This window comes from Triturus cristatus, chromosome 3_2 (genome assembly GCF_964204655.1).
Source record: "Triturus cristatus chromosome 3_2, aTriCri1.1, whole genome shotgun sequence".
Taxonomy (NCBI): Eukaryota; Metazoa; Chordata; class Amphibia; order Caudata; family Salamandridae; genus Triturus; species Triturus cristatus.
The window spans coordinates 560,268,562-560,291,237 of NC_140584.1; the positions used below are offsets into that span (position 1 = coordinate 560,268,562).

Sequence of the window (22,676 nt, forward strand, 5' to 3'; positions counted from 1 at the left end):
GAGATGGAAGAGGGTGAGCTCATGGAGTCTGATGATTTGTTTGAGGAGTTGAAAGAAGCTAGTTGCTTGGACTTGTCACCAGAGTGGGAGATTACTCCTCCAGCTGATACTCCTTCAAAAGATGTGGCTCCCTACCACTCCGTTATTAAAAAAGCAGCGGAGCTTTTGGATCTGCAGCTACCATCTGTTGAGTTTAAGCCGAACATCCTCACAGAGGTTTTACATTCTCCCTCCTCTGTATCGGAACCCTTGCTTCCATTTAATGACACCATTATTGAACCGGTCATGGAGGTATGGCGTAAGCCCTTCTCAGCTCCTGCGGTCTCTAAAAATGTAGCAAGAAGATATAGGGCGGCTCCAAGGGACCCAGACTTTCTGACTTCCCATCCTTCTCCGGAGAGTCTGGTTGTTCAGGCTGCTTGTTCTAAAATATCTTCAGGTGCCTTTCCCCAAGTCCCTAGCAACAGGGATGCTAAAAAGCTTGACCAATCAGCCAAGAAAGTCTTCTCCTCTGCCAGTATGGCTTTAAAATCAGCAAATGCCACCTGTCTTTTGGGCCGATATATCCATGCTCTAATGGATTCAGCAAAACAACTGGCCCCTAAGTTGTCACAGGAGGATAGACAGAACTTTAATGAGGTGCTATCAGACACTCAGGCGGCTGCACGTCAGGTTATCCAGAGTGGCCTGGATGCTGCGGACTCTGTCGCTAGAATCATGGGCTCTTCTGTTGCCACAAGGAGGAGTGCGTGGCTGAAGTCATCTGAGTTCTCCCCCGATGTGCAGGCAACTCTTCTGGACTTGCCTTTTGACGGCTCTGGGATTGGTAAAAAAGCTGATGCTGCATTGGAGAGATTTAAAGAAAGCAAAGCCACGGCCAAATCTCTGGGTCTACAGACGCAACCTAGGGGTTCTTTTAGGAGGTACAGGGGCTTTGGAAGATCGTCCTTTCGGACCTACATGCAGCCCCAGCAGCAACAAAACACCCTGTATAAGAGCTACAGGGGCAGAATCAGAGGTCGTGCTCGAGGTCGGCAGCTCTCCTCCTCCTCTTCCGCCGTCCCTCCCACCACTGCAAAGCAGCCCTAGATCCACCATTCTGGATCATGTTGGTCCTGTCGGGGGCTGGCTTACCCATTTTCTACAAGATTGGGAATCGGTTACTACAGACCTTTGGGTTATGGATCTTGTAGAGAATGGGTACGCCCTTCCCTTTCGGGAATTCCCTCCGAATTACCCTCCTTTTCAAGGTACTTGCTCGGTGGACCACCTTCTTCTCTTGCAGGAGGAAGTCCTTACGTTACTAAAAAAAAGGTGCGATAGAGGTGGTTCCAGAGCAGGAAAGGGGCCAGGAGTGCTACTCCTGGTACTTTAAGGCCTGTGCTGTACCAAGGCTCAAACGGAGCACACATAAAAAATGTCAAACTTAATTCGAGACCCATTGGGGCCTGACGAACAAAGTCTTGGAAACATGTTTGCTCGACAACTATCAATGACTTGAATAAAGAAGGCTAATGAGACATGGGAAAGCCAATGTTGCTGCAATTGTTTCCCCTGATTGTGCACACCGCACAGCCCTGCTGGGCCAAGCAGAGGGCAAATGGGGGGGCCGTACGCATTACTTCCTAGAAGTATTTTGACAGCAAAATCAACTTAGCTGTGGAGAGAAGCTCCAGACCCACGGCCAAAGGCGTGGAAACACAGAACTGATGCCGGATAGGGTGCTTTATAGCTCTTGTGATGTATCTACGACTCCACCTCTGGCATGGAGATGGCATGGGAGAGCAGTGTAAGTTTCCAGATCCTGGCTTGTGTCTGAGATACTCAAGAGGTGAAGAATATGTAGACAGATGAAGTATTCATCAGAAAGATCGTCACTTTAGTAAGTATTTTTTTCTTTGGACAGACAGTGGCTGTTAGAAACGGGATAGCTTGGCACGGAGCGGGTAGGCTAAACTCCAGAGCAATGTGTAAAGCATCTGCGCAGTCCACACTCACAGGCGACGCACTGGGCACACTACAAAAGAGATTCCACACCAGGTTGTGTAAAAGTAGTCTTTGTATTAGGAAAACACATTAGAGTCATAATCACAGGCACATATAACGCTGTGCCAACTGGCACCAGGTAGCACTTTTACAGGGGACTGTGTACAGGGCAGGGCCAATCGGGCCGCTGCCAGAACCATCATAGAACACAGGGGGTAAATGTAAGACCAGCAAAAAATTTGTAATAGCCAGTAGCTACTGGCAAGTCCATGCACTTAGTAGCATCCTATTAGCACAAGGCAGGATTATAAAGCATCATAACTTTAAATCACCTTTGCCGTAGGCCTTGAATGAAAACATCAGGTTATTCATAGAAATGCAAAATGCATAATCATATTAGCATTGGCATAAAATGCAACATTAGGCATACCATCACACTATGCATAAAAGTAGGCATAGTTCACATTGGGCATAAACATAAGGCCTGAACACATTGGTATAAGAAAGAAGCCTAAACATCATCCAGCCTGATACTAGGCGTCCTCATCAATGTCGAAACATTAGGCCTAACCAGAAGTATAGATCACACTATACATAAGCATGTGAGCATCGAGGCATCATCAGCAACAAAACAGGTGTAGAATGCAAACATCGTTGTATGGCATGAGACCTCACCTTAGAGCAGGTAGGAGTACATTATACTTCAAACTATCAGTGTAAGCATTAGACATAAGCCTCACCAGCAGTGGCCTAGCCCTAAAACATCATGGCATGAATACATTAGGTACTGGAATACGTTAGGCATGACCCTATGACATTAGGCATAACACATGAGGCATTTCAATAGGCATATCAGCCTGAAGTGTAGAACAGATTATGCATAAGAGCCCCTTATTGGCAGAGATCAAAGTATGAGCAACACCTTTGGCATATAGGCACATTCTGCATCAACATAGGTACAATGTGCATCTCCACATTCAGGTGGGGCACAACCCATGAGCATCAAGCACATTATACATTGGGCATCATCATGGCATAAACATCACTGGCACCAACTAGTAGTACTCTGCATATCATGCCTGTCATCGCCAGTAATGCAGGGCACCACAGAAGATTATTATCTGGCAGAGTAGCCTTGGGCGCCACTGCGCCTGGGGAGCCCCCTCTGGGACTCTAAACAAACGTGCCCCAAAATGTCGCAACCGCCCACTGTCCAGCGGGGCAGTTGTGGAAAATGAAGTCAGTACTGGTCCGTTGGGGTGCCTCTCGGGGGAGATCAATGTCAACGAACTGCACATAAACTCAGGGCTGCACTGCCCGCAATACTTATAAGCCTCTATCCCTCTGGAAGATCAGTTCTTCCCAATCAGGGCCAAAGTAGGGCAGAAATAGCTATCAGACTCGGGTAGGCAGTGCCGAGAAGAGCAGTCAAGCTCACAGGTAGAGTTCCACCTATTGGGGGGTATGGCTGCACAGACCTCGGCACGCTGGTTGAAGATACTGCTCCCAATGAAAACCAAGCCAGCGCGAGGCCCCGATTCCCAAGAACCAGCCGGCCCAATGCGAGGATCTTCTGGTGCACTCCCAGTGCCGGCAATGCAGCCCTCACTCACCGGGACTCTTGCGGGTGTCCTCCACCTCCTCTGGTCTCCTCCCGCGGGTCCTCAGGCACCGGTAATGTGCCTCGATCGGACCCGCTCCTGGGGCGTCTCTTGAATCTCGGGCTGGCGTGCGGGGCTCCCACCGACACACAGGAGCCCCGCCTTCCTCGCAGCACTCCTCCTGGCTTCCCGGTCGCCTTCTCCTAGACGGGGGAAGGTGGAAGTGGAGCCCCCGAGGCCCAGCTCACCTCCAGGCAAGGTTAACTTCTGGGTGGCGCAGTGCGGCGGCCCCACGCAGGGGCCACAGACCGGCGGGGTAGGCTCCCGCTCCGGTCTCTTTTCACGGAGTGCAATCATGCGGGGTAGGCACCCGCGGCACTTCCCACAGAAGCAGCTCTCCTTGGCAGCACTCTGCCCGGGCCGGCGGCGGTGATTACCGGCTCCCAGCACTCACAGCGCCTCTCACCGCAGTAGGAGCCCCGGCCAACGGTGGCGAGCTCAAAGCGATCCGCGCTTCTTCCTTCCCTCGTCCCTGGGCCGGCGGTGATCTCCTAAGAAGGCAATGCGGGGTGGGCACCCGCCGAAGTCGGTAAGATGAGGGGTAGGCTTCCGCTGCAACTTTGAATCAGCAGCTCTCTTTGGCAGCACGCGGGGTGGCCTCCCGCTGTTGTGTAAAAAGCAGGAAAAACACAGGGTGGGCAACCGCTGATTTCAGGACCGCGGGGGGGGGGGGAGAAATCCCACACACCGGGGATTCCCTCGCAGCCTCGTTCTGCAGGCGGCAGCTCCTCACCTCCTGGGCAGTGAATACAAAGCGCTCACGGGCGCTAGAAGGCAGGCAGAGCTGGGATCAAGCTGTTGCGCTCCCAAGGTGCGGGGTTCAGGTAGGCAGATGAGCACAGTCAATCCAAATATAGTGCTCCCAAGGCACTAGACAGCAGGCAAACTAGAATTGCAGCGCTCACGAGGCGCTAGGGGCCAGGAGAGCCCAGTCCATGCAGGGCGAGATTAGCAGGCAGTAGGGCAGCTCACCAAAGATGAAGCAGCAGTTCCTGGGAACAGTCAACCTCCATTAAGATGGCAATCCTCCCAGAGCAGCAGTCTCCACTCCAGCAGAGTCTCTCCTGGTCTTGTAGAAAAGCAGAGGGGCACAAGTGGGCACAGGGGCCAGCACACAGGGTCCAGTGGCGGTACCTCCTGGCAAAGTGTCCCCTCTACGTCAGCATACACAGCCCAGCACCCCCCACATGGAGTCACAGCTCCTCCATATATACGCCCCTCACCCCACCTACTAGAAAGGGCCAGAAGCTTCTGGAAGGCTCCTTGGGGAAACCAGTCTCAACTGGTTTGTGGGGGAGGTGTGGAGCACCCTGTCACTTTGAGCACTAGACCGCCAACCCACCTCAGGCAGGCAGGCACAAAGCACACCAAAATGGCGACTGTTAAAAATGACATTTCTAAACAGTGTAACTAAACCTGCATACACCATTGCGCAGCATTTATTATTTTCCATCTCACACATCAAACATACATATTTTTTGTGTTTTATTGTAAACCACCAATTTCATGTTGGGAAAAACTAGGGGGAAGGCAAAAAAGTTCCGGGATGACCCTGCAAGCAGGGCCAAGTCCAACAGTGGCATTCTGACATGTTTGTTTATAAATGAACGCAAACAAGATTGAATTTACTGGTAAAGGCTGCAGCCCATGCCATTGCTAATATATACAATTCAGTGTCATATCAGCATACAGTTTGGAGTGTAGTATTCTTAGTGCAGCTCATCACGGCATTCTCTGTTCATCTGAACGTTAGGCATCTTCTCTTACTGCAACCAGTGCACTTCTGCTTGAATATTGAATGAGCAAACACCGTGTGTAATTTTCAGATAAAAAATCGTACCTTATGCATTCCAGTAGAGACCGAAGGAAATACCAAAATACCCTATAGAAAAACGATGACTAAAATCTCTGTGGGCTGGTTCCAGATGTGACTGACAATGTCACAAGCCAGTGGTTAAAGATTCCAGAGCCAAAGAAGCCACTGGCTGAGGGAGATGACCCACAGCCCCTTTCTGAATGTCTGTATTTAATACAGTGTTTGCCTGCACTAACACTCAGAAAACCAAAAATGTGTCCCACTGTTGCTGATTGCATGAGAATAATAAAGAGACATCCACTGGTCAAATTACATAAAACATCTTTAATTGTTTGTGTGACAAACCAGCACCATAATTGGAGAGATGACTGGCTCATTAGGTCACGCCTGATCCAGCGCTTGCGCTGATCTGGCCGAGACATTTTGTATACAGGCTTTTCAAAGTGCTGCCGTGGCCTAAAGCTTCAGTGCACGTGAACGTGCACGCGCGCAGCGCCATGTGTCTTTTCTCCGTAGCACGCGATCGTAATCGCGATCACTTTCACTTTCCCGGTATTTAACTCTTCTGCTTGTCTTTACCATCATATATCCGTATTCAGTTGATTGCGGCATCCTTCTACCGCGGTCCCACATCCCGTCTTTCACGTCGACTGTTCAATCTCTGGTCAACGGAGCACTCTTCTTTCTGCCTGTCTGACCTCAAGTGCACCTACTTTTTCGTCTCACCGTCCCCCTGCCTTCCCTCTTTTTAACCTACCAATGTCTATGGATCGTGCCCTTTCACATCCGTGAGGGCAATTGTTCCTTTCCCGCTCTTCCGGACTCGGACCTCTCTCAACTCAGTACATTTTGCCCATTGCCCTTTCATCACCTCTCTCGTGCCGTACACTGACATTTACCGTATTTATCATCTTAGCACTTTACCAGCGGCCACTCACCCTCGTTCACGGTGTGTCCATTGCAGGCAAGGAACATCGCCCCATCTGAGGACATCGCCCCATCTGTTTAAGTAGAGATAGTCAACCATAATCGGATACAGAGGCTCCCTTATGCTCCTGGACTCCCTCACCAACGCACCTGCTGCATTATTGATTTTGCCGACCTTGCCCTCCCTCCCTCCCTTCTGTGTCTTTTCTTTAGTCCTTCAGGCCTTGGGCCTCACTCTTTTACGCCTTCATTGCCCCATCGCCCGCCACTCTTTCCTTTGAACCTTACATGTTATTCGTCTTATATTATATCCTCTGTCTTCTCGGGTACTTTCACAAACTTCCAGCAACGTGTTTCTCATCCAATAATCCCTGTTTCCCGAGCTTTTGTGGCCTCACACTCACCCCTCGCCTCACCATGTCTTCGGCTCCACCCTTGCCCACCATCTCCTACCCCTTCAAGCTCTGTTTGTCTTCCCTTCCTCTCCAGCCTCGTGCACACACCACCCCTGCCCTGTTCCTTCATCGCTCCCGCTCTCCCATCTCCTTGGTGATGCTGATGTCATGGTCGCACCTGCACGAGCACGTTTAATGTGCAGCTCACCTGTGTCTAATTGTTTTGTTTGAACTCTTTGCAGAGGCAGCAGCATCTCCCGGTAAGGCCGCTCAGACTGACGCGTCCCGCGCTGACGCTGTAAAGTGACCTTGAGGCACGCGGGTGGGCAGGGGACAGACTGTTGAGGCTCACTGGCCTACAGGGATATGATCACATTTTTATGCCATCCAGTGTATTTTCAATGACTAGCGTGGCGAGGGCTGGGAGTTATCTGCTAGGCCAAATCAAGAGATGTCACCCCAGACTGTTGTCTCTGAATGAACGGCGGAACACAGACAGAATCAGTGGATATACTATTCTTTTCAGCCTGCTGTATCCCAGAATAGTAGTGTGTAGGATTGTCAAGATCCAGGAGTCCCCCCCAGAGTCACAGTAGTCAGATTTCCAACTCATTGGGACAAGGACTTGCTCCAATACACCAACAACAATAATTTGCAATGCATTAGGTCTCGCATTTGCGAGATTTTGTGCTATTGACATTGTAAATGACGATGCCTTTTAGTTATATGTTTAAAAGACAACACATAAATAAAAGGCGTTGTCATTTACAATGCCAATAGCACAAAATCTCGCAAATGCGAGACCTAATGCATTGCAAATGCTTGTTTTTTTCTATGATGGGGACTTCATCTACAAAAACGTTTGTGGTAAAGTTACTTACTTATCTTGAATGATGTAGCTCCATCCCACAAAAGCAAAGGAAGGTACCAATGCATTTTAGTGGGCAAATTGCTTCTGTCAAAATATAAGAGGCGAATAATTGGACTTCCCTCTGCACTGTTGTAACATGTTACAGCATTAATTCTAACAATTTGCTTAAACCACAGTTCGAATGGCAGTCTTAAGGAACTTATTCTGTTAAGTCTGGACACATACAAAAAAGCTCAAATTATGTCAAACACATTACATCAACAAGTTTCAAAACATTTTAAATGTATGTAGAATTGCAATGAAGATTGTTAATATATGTATATTTTTGACTGCCAACGTCAAATATCAATTGATGCAAGATTTAGATGCTGCAGCTATCCAGGCATTTTGCTGAATTAGCTCAATGGGGATTTGCAGCGTGGATAGCAACTGATATTACATGTATTTAGGGATGAAGCTTATTGGTAAAGTGCTGCAGGGATGCACGATTCTTGCTTTCATTATTTCCAATTCCAAATGTATGAGATTCAACGGTACTTGAATTAGTTGGATATGTCTTTTGTCACTGATTTACAAATGTTGGCTTTTTTCTGCAATGGATGTGTGCATAGCGCTAAAGTTGGTGGAAGTTTTAATGAAAACCCGTTTCACATTTTGTATCCAAGTCCTCCTTTTGAAGTCAGTGAAAGATCTAAAAGAATGTGTGTGGAAGTATTCTTTGGTGATACAACAAACTGAATTACTTCTATTTACCAATTCTTACTTTTATGTCTCTCTAATAGTTTTGTTATGTATATATTGTTTTGCAAATTAGGAAAGTTCTGCAAGAGAGTTGTTCACAGTCTGATATCCACATTCTTCAGCCCATTAATTTACATCTGTCCGTAAATCGAAATCTGGCTGCCTCTTGGTATCACAAACTTCCCATGATGGAAATCAAAGGACATCTTGATACAATGAATGTAAGTATAATCATTGTTTTGGCATGTTGTGTTGCACTGCAGGCTGCAATAATTTCAAGAGCTTGTATTGAATGCTATTGTAATGCTAGCCAAGCAAATGTCATTAGCACTGAGTTAATAATTCCCTGTCTAGCACCACAGCAATTATCTGGTCTAAAAATATTCCTTAAACTTGTCAAAGATAGCAGTAAAAGTTGCCCATCCTACAATTATAAGAGAGACTGCCGACCGTCTTGATGAAAGAAAGATTAGAAAGATTATTGCTATAGAGGATTGCAGTATTCACTATTGGAGACAAATACTTGTAGGCAGTAGAGAGTGCCAGCTCCCCCATTGGATGGAGGAAATTGAGTTGTAGCTGTAGGAAAGTTCCTCTTTTGGACATGGTTAGCCCTCACGTTTTGCCTGGAAAATGATGTAATTTCGACTGGAAGTGCGCTGTGTCCCCACCAACCAGGTCTCCTGTGCCAGAAGCTCTTTTCCTAAACTGTAACTTTTATTTCCCAATTGGTACAACTTAAGTACCCCTTGTAAGTCCCTAGTAAATGTTATCATTGGTACCTAGGGCGTTGGCACTGAAGAGGGACCTCAAGGGTAGCAGCCCGAATTGTGCACCCTAGTGTCACCTCACCAAGGATATGCACTCTGCCATTTAAGACTGCGTTCCTTGGTGCAGATAAAACTGAAGAGTCGAAATTGCACACATGCCTGTGTGCCATGCCAAGAGACACTGCGTGGGATATAGGTAAGACACACCTCTGGCAAACCTTCTAACCCTAAGACAGGGTGCACTATATCTCCTGTGAGGACATATCTGCATGAGCGGAAATGCCCCTGCAATATCCATGTCAATTCTTGGATATTGTACGTGAACAGGGAAGCCATAGAGTGTACATGGGATGGACACTTGTCATTACGAGTTCCCCATATCCATGATGGCTTCACTGTTTTATGTGATGTTTGGTACCAAACATCTTGTCTTCATAAACCTGCGCTGATTCCAGTGTCAGATTTATTAATAATTGCACACATAGGACCCCTTATAGGGGTCCCCTGCGACCTAACCAGCCCTAAGACCGTCCTGACTCGTGCAGATCCGGTTGCTCCCCTCTGTTCTCCTGCTGGGTATCGTAGCGCTTCTCCCACGCTGCTTGTAATATCTGCATTCTTCAGCTGGACTACCATAGCGCCGCATTGTGCATTTGACTCGCTCTGTCCTCAGCGCTGCTTTGCTGCTTTGTGATTGCTGCTCTGTGTTTGCTCTGTGCCCAATTTCATAGCGCCGCCTGTCACTCTTAATGTGCTGTGCTCATAGCGCTACTCTATGTCAGCCATTTCTTTTATAAAATATATATTTTGATCATTGCGCCCCACTGCTCGCCCCAACCTCTCCCTGCGTTAAGTGTTTGTTGTTGTTGCAGCCATTTGCTTCCTGTGACGTCCTAGCCCGTCCCTCCAATCACGCTCCCGCCTCCCAGCTGAGCCTGCCTCCCACAGATATATTAGACCGACCCCTCCCCCCCGAGAGCTGTGACCGTCCTGACTCGTGCAGATCCGGTTGCTCCCCTCTGTTCTCCTGCTGGGTATCGTAGCGCTTCTCCCACGCTGCTTGTAATATCTGCATTCTTCAGCTGGACTACCATAGCGCCGCATTGTGCATTTGACTCGCTCTGTCCTCAGCGCTGCTTTGCTGCTTTGTGATTGCTGCTCTGTGTTTGCTCTGTGCCCAATTTCATAGCGCCGCCTGTCACTCTTAATGTGCTGTGCTCATAGCGCTACTCTATGTCAGCCATTTCTTTTATAAAATATATATTTTGATCATTGCGCCCCACTGCTCGCCCTAACCTCTCCCTGCGTTAAGTGTTTGTTGTTGTTGCAGCCATTTGCTTCCTGTGACGTCCTAGCCCGTCCCTCCAATCACTCTCCCGCCTCCCAGCTGAGCCTGCCTCGCCCCTCCCCTTCAACTATCCACTTATGACAGTGGCTTTTGCGCGCAGCGTTCATGCGCAGCGATCGCGCCCCATTCGCGCCGAAGGTGCGCCAAAGGTAAGCCCGTCTACGCCCGTCCGCGCCTGGACCGCGCCCAGCGCCAGAGCCCCTGGTCCTCGTAATGCCCACCCCTCCCGCATTACTTACGATGCCACCACCCTCCTAGCCCTTAACCCCGGCCGTTCCCCCAACTGCGTCCAAGCGGCTCCTGGACACACCCATGGACCCTTTTCCTGCTACTCCTGCAAGTTCGACGGCACCAAGAACAACTCCTCATCTACGAACACACAACAGATATCCGATCCCAACCACCTACAATGCATCCTGCTCAACACCCGCTCGGTCCACAGGCACGCCATTGACCTCTGGAATCTACTCGACACCATCTCTCCGGACGTCGCCTTCCTAACAGAAACATGGATGAATGCCTCTTCAGCCCCAGACATCACCATTGCCATCCCGGAAGGCTATAAGATCATTCGCAAGGACCGTACCGGCCACACAGGAGGAGGCATCGCTATCGTCCATAAGAAATCCATCCGCATCTCAACCAGCTCAGACGTCAATCTCGCCAACTCTGAACACCTTCACTTCCAGATCCACATCGACCCCAAGACCACACTCAGAGGCACCCTCCTTTACAGGCCACCAGGACACCGCGCACAATTTAGTGAAGACATCACGGACTTCATCACTCCACACGCGCTCTGCTCCGAGGACTACATCCTTTTGGGAGACCTCAACTTTCACCTTGAAAAGAACAACGACCGCAACACCACCACCCTTTTGGACAACCTCACAAACCTCGGAATTAAACAACTTGTCACTACCCCCACCCACATCGCAGGTCACACACTCTACCCTATCTTCACCTCCAGCAAGCATGTTTCCTTCAGCCACACCACAGCTCTCCTTTGGACTGACCACAGCTGCGTTCACTTCACCTACAACAAGCCCACATCCAACAACCACCCCCAACCCACTCTGCAAAGAAACTGGAACAAAATCACCATCGACCAGATCTCCTCATCGCTTCTTCAAAGGCCCCCCGCCCACTCCTCAAACCCAGACCAAGCAGCCACCAACCTCACCCAATGGTTATCCAACAGCGCCGACATCCTAGCACCACTGAAAAAACGACAAATCAAACTAGGCAGCAAGAAGGCCTCCTGGTTCAACGATGATCTTAAGAAATCCAAGAAACTCTGTCGCTCCCTCGAGAAGGCCTGGAAAAAAGACCCAACCACCAGCACCAAGGACGCCTTCAAAAACGCTACCCGCATACACCACCAACTAATCCGAAATGCCAAGAAAGCAGCCCTCAAGGACCGTCTAGATAACAACGCCCACAACAGCAAGGAATTATTCAACATCGTCAAGGAATTTACCAACCCCTCAGCCAACTCCAACGACATCACCCCCTCTCAAGCCCTCTGCGACTCCCTAGCCTCATTCTTCCACAACAAAATTGCAGACATCCACAACAGCTTCGACAACCAACCCGAAGACCAACCCACCCAATCCCCTGCAGGACCCCCACCCCCCCTGAACATCCTCAATGACTGGAAGCCAATCTCCACTGAGGACACCATCCGTCTGATGAACTCTATCCACTCAGGATCCCCCACAGACCCTTGCCCTCACCACATCTTTAACAAAGCAGACTCCATTATTGCACTGCACCTCCGAGACGTCATCAACTGCTCCCTCAACTCCACAACCTTCCCGGAAAGCTGGAAACATGCCGAACTCAGCGCCCTCCTGAAGAAACCCACAGCTGACCCCACCGAACTCAAAAACTATCGCCCTATCTCACTCCTTCCATTCCCGGCCAAAGTCATCGAGAAAGCTGTCAACAACCAGCTCGCCGCATTCCTCGAAACCACAAAATCCCTCGACTCCTCACAGTCCGGCTTCCGAGCCAAGCACAGCACCGAAACCACCCTCATCGCAGCAACAGACGACATTCGAACTCTACTGGACAATGGAGACACAGTCGCCCTCATCCTCCTCGACCTCTCCGCAGCCTTCGACACAGTCTGCCATAGCACCCTTCTACAGCACCTCAAAAACATCGGAATCCAAGGAAAAGCACTGGAATGGATCACCTCGTTCCTCTCCGGAAGAACCCAGAGAGTCCGCCTTCCACCATTCAAGTCAGAGGCCACTGAAGTCATCTGCGGCGTACCTCAAGGGTCCTCACTCAGTCCCACCCTCTTCAACGTTTACATGAGCCCCCTCGCGGCCATCGCACGCCAACATAACCTCAACATCCTCTCCTACGCCGACGACACTCAACTGATCCTATCACTCACCAGAGACCCTAACACGGCCAAAACCAACCTACACGAAGGAATGAAAGAAGTAGCCGAACGGATGAAGCACAGCCGTCTGAAACTGAACTCAGACAAAACAGAAGTCCTCATCTTAGGTACCTCCCCCTCCGCCTGGGACGACTCTTGGTGGCCAGAGGCCCTTGGAAAAGCACCCATCCCGACGGACCACGCACGGAACCTGGGCGTCATCCTGGATTCCTCACTCTCGATGAACAGACAAGTCAACGCCGTTTCTTCATCTTGCTTCAACATTCTTCGCATGCTCAAAAAAAATTTCGCTGGATCCCTACCGAAACTAGAAAAACAGTCACCCACGCTCTGGTCACGAGCCGACTGGACTACGGAAACACCCTCTACGCCGGCACCACCGCAAAACTCCAGAAAAAACTAACTCGCATCCAGAACGCCTCAGCCAGGCTCATATTAGACATACCGCGTAAAGAACACATCTCTGATTACCTGAAAAACCTCCACTGGCTCCCCGTCAATAAGAGGATCACTTTCCGGCTCCTAACCCACGCACACAAAGCACTCTACGAAATCGGACCCGAATGCCTCAACACACGACTATCCTTCTACACCCCCTCCCGCCAGCTACGATCCTCCAACCAAGCCCTTGCCACTGTACCTCGCATCAACAAAACCACCATGGGAGGTAGATCCTTCTCCTACCTAGCAGCTAAAACTTGGAACTCACTTCCCACTCACCTTCGCCTTACTCAGAACCACCTAGCATTCAGAAAGCAACTCAAAACGTGGATATTCGACAAGTAACTCCCCACCCTTCTACAAGCGCCTTGAGACCCTCTGGGTATGTAGCGCGCTATATAAATCTTTTGACTTGACTTGACTTGACTTAAGTTACCGACTGGTCTAAGCCAGCCTGTCACCGCCAGACAGAGTTCTGAACTCATGGGGTGAGTGCCAGCATGCTCAGAGATTAAGAACAGAGCCTGTCCTGGGTGGAGTTGTTCACACCTCTGTGGTGGGGAGCTTCAAAGGCTGTGCCGCTTTTGAAATGTGACCTCAGCCCTCTTGCTAGAAGGAGCATGCAACCCCCCTCCTGTCCTCACCCCCTTTCAGCAGGCAGACAGGTAGTAAAACTCCGAATAGGAGGTGTGCCACCCCTCTGCCAACCATAACCCTCAGGCGCCGGAGGCACGGTGATGCACATTTTTCAATGCCCACCATCTTGAAAATGGTGGCACTTCTCCAGTCAGGACTAGAGCTATGCCCTCCTCCCACAGGAGGTGGGCATAATAGAGGATGTAGATACCCTAGGTATGAGGCCCCTTGGCCACTACATGTCACTCCCTGGTGAACACCCCTAAATTTTGTATTTAGGTGGCACCCCTAGACCCTGAATTTAGATTCCACGAACACAAGAAGATGACGAACGAAGGGACGCTGTTGGACCAAGACCTACAGACCTTGTAGTGGACTTTGGCACAAACTCCTGCCTGCCACCATAGAACTTGACCATCACCATCCTCCAGCTCGTCTCGGGGTCATCAGCACTTCGCAAATTTCCAAAGGCCTCCCACGAGATAGAGATACTATCCCGCTGCAGCCGCAGGTCTCCAAAACAGCAAAGTACGGTCCATCGCCGTCCAGCTCCCCAGGCATACCGACATCTCTGAGTGCCATCCGAAGGTACACATACTCTGGAGGGTCAGCTTGGCCTCTGTATCAAGTATCGATGCCCCAGGACCCAACAGAGCTGCAAGGCACCAATACACTGGGTTCCGGACCCCTTGCTGCAAAAACCCTATGAAACCAATTCCAGGCTGACTCCAACTTTACAGCGAGCCAGCTCCCAACGAGGGGCTTCAGGACTCCAGCAACCCACCTCAGCAGTGCCCCAGCAGCTCCAGAATTGTCGCTCCAATGTGCCAACTCCTGACTGTGAGGCACTTTGCATGCTGTTGCCCAGCTACATATCTTCACTGCACCGATCCTGCCCGGCCGTGGCATCTTCAATCCAGCTGTGCTCGCACTGCCCCAGAGCCCTGGCAAACTCTACTCTCCATTGATAGCCCTCGGTTTTGCCTGCAAGTCCCCCCCTCCTTTTGCAGGTGGTCCCCTATCTTCGGAGTGCCAGCTGCAAATCCCCCTTCCTTCTCGCTCCCGAGAAATCCAGAGAGCTCCCGAGAACTTGGACTTGCAACTTTGGACCTTGGCCCCCAAACTTTCCGATTTTCAAAGGTGACTAACAAAAGTAGTTGCTTTGCATTCATTTTCCACTTGCCTTTTTCCTCCCATATAACTATATAGTGCGTAATTGCTCACAACTGTGATTATTGCATTTTAGTGTGATTTATCGTATTACGATAAGTATTTACCTTGTACCTAGAGTTCTTATTATAAATATTTATATAAAAAGAGTACTATTTTTCTTAATGGTTCTAAATGGTCCCACACTGTATAAAAGTCCCCAACAATCTTGGCTTCTGCACATGCTTTGCAAATCAAGCCCACGTCTGAACTGTATTGAAATAGTTTCCCGAGTTGCCCACAAACCTTGGTTCGTGATTTCTATGTCTCAGCCTCCACAATTTCTTTCATCCACTCTTCCTTGAATACAATCCAACATTTCTTCCTTTGTGGCAAAGAACTGCACTCTCCCATAGTTACAGCTTTGCGCTTGAACAGTTTAATGCGAAACAGTTTTATCCTGCTACGCCACAAAGCCTGTAAAATAAAGGAACATGGCTAAAGTTGATGCCTATGCTCATGAATGTATTCTGTCACATAGTACTGAGGTAAATCGTAGAGTGTAATTACCTGGATTTTTCTGTTCTCTGCCAAACTTATATGTAGCACTATCCATAGAGCCTGCAATAGAAGTAAATATTGTTACAGCACATTGTGATACAGCACATTGTGATACAGCAATATACCATGTGCACCAAAAGGGAACTCTACTAAAGCAATTACATGTTGTGCTTGTACTCATGTATGCCCATTCAAATGTGTGGGGTACTGTCTGCGAAACCTGCAAAAGAAGAAAACATGGGTAAGGTATGTTGTTATGCCACAAGGTACAAGATGCACCAGCTTAACCCTACCAAACAATTACCTGTTCTGCTTGTACTCTCGTATGCCCGTTCAAATATGTGGGTTAATGTCTGAGAAATCCGCGAGAGTAGAAAACATGGGTAAGGTTTGTTGTTATACTACAATGTACAAGATGCACCAGTTTAACTCTACCAAACAATTACCGGTTTGTTCAGCCTGTACTCACGTCTGCCTGTGCAATTGGGTTCATAGTACAGTCTCAAAATCCTGCAAAAGAAAAGGAGTGCAGATTGTGAATCTATTTACCCAGCAACCCCCAATCTAACGAGGAACGTAAACTGAATTACCATGTCTTTGTGGGTACTCATGCCTGACCATTCAAATCCAAATACCTTACAGACTGCAAACCTGCAATTGAAGACAAGATCATTAGCAGAGGCTCTAAGAGTAACAAACTATGAATGGGACTGGTCCACAGACTCCTATTGGAAAAACGACAAAAAAGTTACCTGGGATTCCAGTTTAGGCTAAACAGGCACTTGCCCATGTGCTTCAATATTAGCATCTATTATGATAAACTGGTCTATAAATCGGTGTTGTGTGTAGCCCGACTGTCATGCAGCTTTTTCCTGGCATTCAAACTGCGCAAATGGTTGAGTTGGGTGAACTAGGAAATTCACAAGGACTGAGCAGCACAGAAGCCATCAAAAGACCCACCTGAAGATGATGCAGCAAAGGGAGCGCAAAAAATATGATAAAGACTTTCCAATTACAAAAAAGTTACTTCTCTAACACTGAGAGTCACGCAGTCCGAGCCGGCCGCATCACATGACTCTGGCGTCATGTGAATCTGTCCATATGCTGCCAGGAACTCGCTAGTGAGGCACAGCGGCAATTATGTTTATTTGCGCACCACTGCCTGCCCTCATGCCACTATTGGGAGAGCAAAGGAGGTCGCAGTCATCTCTACAGAGAGAGGAAGGATACCAAAAGATGTGATTGCCTCAAGCGCCGTACTGAAAGGAAGTGCTTACTAGTTGAGTCTGCCTCTCAGGTCTGGTAATTTATGAGTTTTGACAAGTTAAATTACAACATTAATAGAACTTTGCTAAAAGGGACGATACGACCTGCATTTTGTTAGGGTTTCTAGTTGGTGAATGTCATTAGTGATTGTGTGGCTCTTGGAAAGGCTAAAACCACTCAAAAACAGTTGAAGATGAAATAAAAGCAAGCTTTTGCAATGGAACTATGTTTGAATCTTTAAATCCAGCTAAAGAAAATGCTTGCAGCAGTGCATTTAAAATATACCTGTGCCTCTATTAAGCTTTGACATAGCAAATTACACGTGTAATGACAAACTTTTCAGTGTTTTAAAATAGCCCCTCATGAATTCCAAAGGAGGAGGGAGGGGTGTTATTTCTGATATATGTTTACCTTGTCTTCATTGCTTGCGGGAAAGTGTCACTTAGTCATTCAAATGCAGGGCCAGCTCTATGGCCGTGTGACTGGTGCCACCGCACCGGGTGCTGACTTTGGAATGGCACCCTGTTTGCAAGTACAGTACAGTTGTACAAGCACCTGCTGCCACATTCCTTGCCTCCAGCAATGTTCAGGCAACCATACAAATGTCAAGATAACTCTGAAGATTGATGGACCTGCTGCAGAGAGATCTTAGTTTTGTCTAGTGGAAGTTTTGACTCATCATAAAGTAGCGGAGGAGGTTAAAAAATGCCTGCTGCAAAGCAGATGAACCATGTAGATCACAAAGTGCATGCAATGTAAATAGATCAGTGCATTACTGCTTCTGTCGGAGAGACCCTTTTGTTCCTGGCCTTGTTTTGGGCCTTCTTGGCACTGTTGGTGTCATACCGGAACAGTGTGCAATGCCCTCCGGGTTCAAAGCCTGTGAGGCCTGTGCGTATCAGATGTCTGCACCGACTCCGGAGCCGAGGTAACGACGTTGGGCCTGCGCGGATGGTGGGAGCGGCGTCGGCGACTCCGAGCTCGACGCCAGGCTCACACCACCAGTCAACGCATAGTCCTGTGCGGATTCCTGCGCGGACGGCGGAAGCAGCGTCGGCGACGCCGGGCTCAGAGCCTGGCACCACGTCGGACCCAATGACGGGCTCAACGTCCACACTCACACCAAGCTCTAAGCCTGATCCCACGTCTGGGGCAACGCATCATCTGACGTCGGTCACGTCAAGGTAGCATCCCTCGTGGAGGCCGTCGATGTCCAGTCCACTCTGACACGGCGCCCGCCGACGCCGCTGTCGACGCATCCATCGCCGCTGATGTCCATCCGTTCATCGACACTGGCATCCATGCCTGGGGTTGACCTCCCTCCGGATTCCTAGTTTCTGTCCCCTCAGCAGGGTCCTGGCGACTCTGGTATCCGCTACGGCCTTTTCGGAGGCTGCTGCTGCTTCCCCTGGTCGGGGGCCACTGGTGCAGGTCCCTAGTGTGGCATGACCTTCGGGTCATGCCCCAGCCCCGCTCTTTATGGCAACTGGGAGAATAAGCCTCCAACCGTCTCCTACAGACGGCCTCTTGTCCCCTCCTAGGGTGACTACTGAGCTAGGGGACGCCTATGCGCAGACTATCAACCGGGCAGCTGCTATTCTTGGCTTTCAGCCTCCTGTGGTACCCCTCATCCCCGATCCCTTAATAGATCTGCTCCATCTCGAGCCCATTACCGTGGAGCCCTTGCTACTCCTTGTGGGTGCTTTATTAGAAGCCCTGCATGGCGCGTGGGCACGGCCCTCTTCCGGATCCTCGGTTGATCGGGCCATTGCTGGTAGGCACTGTCCCGCCCCGGGGGATCCACTTTCCCTGTCCCTCCACCCTACTACTCAGGGCCTGGTAATTCAGGCAGCCTTTGGGTTGCCGGACTCCTCCACTTTGCCCTCGTTTCCTCCCACCCGGGAATCGAGGTGGCTGGATGCATGTGGAAGACAGCTTTTTGCTTCTTCTAGCGTGCCATCCGCACTACATGCGTGTTTGCACGTGCCTCCTCTGCACTCTGGAACTCTGTGGCTAACCTTCTCCCTTTCTTTCTGGTAGAATTGTGCCCTGAGTGACGCTGTCTTGTCCTTCACGGCAAGGAAATGGCTCATTTTCTAATACGGTCCTCCCTGGATACCACAGACTCTGTGGGCCTTAATCTTGCACGGTCGGTGGCTTTGCGCCGTCATGCCTGGATGCGTGCCAGTCGCTTCCCTGATAATATTCGGGCGAGCCTCCAAGACATGCTGTTTAATGGAATAGACCTTTATGGGTCCCACGCTGACTCTGCGATCTCCAGGCTTCTGTCAGGGCTACCGTAATTCTGCCGTGCCACTGACTGCTTGACTTTTCTTCTTCGTTGCGGTCTTCCTTTATGGACCAGTTTTTATCAGAGGCAGGTTTGTGCCTCTGTATTGCCTGTATAGCCGTATGGATGGGTTGTTTTTGTTTTCAAGTCTTCTGACTGTCTGTTTTGCCAAGAGGACTCCCCTTCTTGCCAGGGGTTGACCCTTGCCCTATGTGGGGTATCGGCTGGTGGCAGGTGTCTGCCTTTGCCTTAGTACGCTCTTGTGGTGTTTTCATTATGGGTATCCCTCTGGGGCTCATATACCTCCTTTTATTGCGTCCCGCGGGGTCGCATCGCTCTGTTGTCTGTAGTGCTTGGACTCCGGGTCTAGGTCTATGCTGTGTGATATCTACCTCGCATAGCCTGGCATCTTGCTTTTGTCCTATGGTCCGTATTTTGGTGCCAGCCCCTTCCGGGTTGTTCTCCCAAATAGGGAGTTGCCGTGGACCTCTCTGTTGTAGGTTGTTATGGCTTTTTGAATTATTCCCCAACAGTTTTCTCCACATCCCCTCTGCTTTCGCGCAGGGATTTCTACGTTCCACTATTATTCTTAATTGTGGCGGACTCGTGGAGATGGTTCTCCTTGAACCCTGCTCTTCCTGGCGTCTAGGACCCGTGAGTTGGTCCTAAGTACTCCCTTGTTAGACTCATCTTTTCTTCTAAATTGTCATGCGAGGGGACTGTTCTCTCTCTTCCGGACTGCCAGCAGATGTCGCTTATAGCCTGGCCTAGTTCCACTTTCTGTATAACTGCGGGTACTTTTCAGCATACCCTAGTGCCTGGGTTTGGCCGGGTTTCAGCATCTTCTTGATGCTGTTTCTGCGCTATGTTCTTCCTGATGGCTTGCGCGGCCCATTGCCTTCTTGTTATTGGGCACATCTCAGCTGTTCCTGCTGCCTTTCTTCCTGGTGTTCCTCCTGGCCGCGTATGAGCATCTTTCGGGCTGTGCAGGGGCATCCTTTCAATGCTCTCTGCATGTCTGACTGGCAAGGGTCTCCACAGTACTCTTCCTCTGTGGTACATGTGACGGCCCTATGCGTTCTCTCCACCATACCACTTAACCAGTCCTTTGGGTTGGCTTGTCAACTGCCGCATCCTGCGGTTATTTCACACCAACAGGTTCAGTTCTACTTCCTGCGAGGTGCTGAACTATCTTTTCAAACCAGTTTCTTTGCTCGGTGTGTTTTTCTTCCATGTCCTCCCGTGCTGGGCGGGGGTCAGTATCTTGCTGCCTTCGTATCTTTACAGGAGCAGGTTTAACAGTGTTTTACGCTGTTCGAGTTATTTAGCTGGGGCTAGCTCTGGCTTGGTGTTGACACCTTGGATACTGTGGATCCTTCATACCTCTTGATCTTCTTTCGAAGTTCGGCATTTTTTCAATCCGGCACAAGCATTCTAGTTTGATGTTTTCCTTCTCTCATCCCCTCTACATGTGGGGTTTTTTGTGTTATTCTGGATGGGCTGTGGTGCCCTCACCTCCCCTTGATTCCCTGCTCTCTTCAGGGCTTAGGGGTCTGGTGGTTGGCTGCGCTGTCACTACTGTCCCCACTGTGTTTCGCCCTTTGGTTGAAAACACTCTTTTGGTCATGTTATGGATGTCTAGGTTCTCTCTGGACCTTCGTGGGGTTCAGTCGCAGTCCCGCCTCCTCTAGGGGTATGACTTTGTTATCTATTCTAAGTTAAGGAATCTGCAGCTAGACGTCTCTGTCAGATGAACAAGTTACTTGCCTTCGGTAACGATGTATCTGGTAGAGACATAGTCTAGCTGCAGATTCCTTAACGCCTGCCTGTCCTCCCTGTCCTGCGACAACCTTTTCAGGTTGGGCTTCTTGCCTTCACCTCCCTTTAGGAGGCTTTATTCCACTGCGGGGTGACGTCTTCTCTTCACTCCTACTCACGAAGCTACATTCTGTTTTGGGGCTCTGCTCTGCCCATTCTTGTGATTGGACGGTATGCTCATGTGCCATGTGTCCTTTACAATCCCTACCCTGGGTTGTCCAATGTGAGTCTAATTCTTCCCTTTTATCTTCTTCAACTGCTTGAGGTATCTTGCCTCCCCTGCAATCTAGTGATGGCAGTCTCTGACAATGCTGCATTCGGCACGTCCATTTTTCGTATCTGACGTCTCGTCTCCTTTTGGGTGACGCTTTATGGTGCTTTGTCTTTGCTCCCTGGTTCTGGACTGGTTGTCCTTCACTGTCGTATATTGTGGTTGCAGCCTTTCTGCCAGCTGCTGTGATGGTTCACCATGGAGCTATGGCTCAATGGTGAGTCTTGTGCCTCTGGTGGCACAGGCTCACACAGGCCAAGGGATCAATCCTGCCTATGCTCTGCATCTTCTTCTGGCTCCGGGGAAGGTTTTGGACTTAACGATTGAAGGGGTCCCTCCCAGATTGGTGCTCTGTTCTTTTTCCTCCCTCAGTTTACAATATACAGTGCCTGGCACTGTCTTTCTATGGTGATGTTTTTTCGGCGGGGCGGGGCATATATGGTTCAGCTGACGTCACTTCCATGGACGAGGTCAGGGCGGAGCCGTACCGCACCACCCCCGGTGCGTAGAGGTGCTGCTGCGCAAACCTTTCCGGACCAGTCTGACGCCTGGGGATATTCTAAGTTAAGGAATCTGCGGCTAGACTGTCTCTACCAGATACATCTTTACCGAAGGTAAGTAACTTGTTCACCTAGTTGGATGGATAAGGTTCAAATATGGGTCCAAGTGCTTCGTCATGGACTGCTTCATGGTATATTAGCAAACAAGTTTGACAAGACTTCTACACGTAGCATCAATGGTATTTTTAATAATTTGTTTAACTCTTTCTGCATGTCAGGTTTTGCCTGTGAGCAGATTATGGGTGTATGCTTCAAGGGCTGATTAAGCTTCCATATGACAATATTACCAGTTAATATGAAGTCACTAGTTTTGATTGTCCTAGTTTGGTTAGCCGCATATCTCCCTATAGGAGTAACCTGGGCTGTCTAAGCATTACCGATTACTGAAATATTCATACATGCAATGTCATCATCCATCAAAACCATGTGTTTTTTCAATACTTTCACAGCAAAAAATGGATTTACTTCCATCAGCTCGGCAAGGAATACCTAGTAGAGAATGGTAAACTTTTCAGAGACATGAAGCACTTGTGCAGTATTCATCATTGTTACAAAGTAAATAAGAAATTGATGCATCAGTCTTCCAGACTTCCAACCAAATTGCGTGAACTTTTAGAAAACGAAGAACTTTTATCAAACAGAAAGCCAAAGATGGTGCTAGGAATAGTTCAACATATGAGAAACAACGAAGGGCCTGCTGATTTGTAGGTTCAGTTTATAATTCAAATATTTTATCCTCGTTGGCTGTATTTT

General features: G+C 49.2%; 1 protein-coding gene across 1 annotated transcript in view; it reads left to right on the top strand.

Annotated features, from left to right (window-relative positions):
* VPS13C (vacuolar protein sorting 13 homolog C) overlaps nucleotides 1-22,676 on the top strand; it is a 2,873,871-nt gene that overhangs the window by 1,006,524 nt on the left and 1,844,671 nt on the right. Inside the window, exon 34 of the mRNA XM_085648297.1 lies at nucleotides 8,471-8,618. Within this exon, the coding sequence (XP_085504423.1) occupies nucleotides 8,471-8,618 (148 nt within the window). The remainder of the gene's footprint in view (nucleotides 1-8,470; nucleotides 8,619-22,676) is intronic.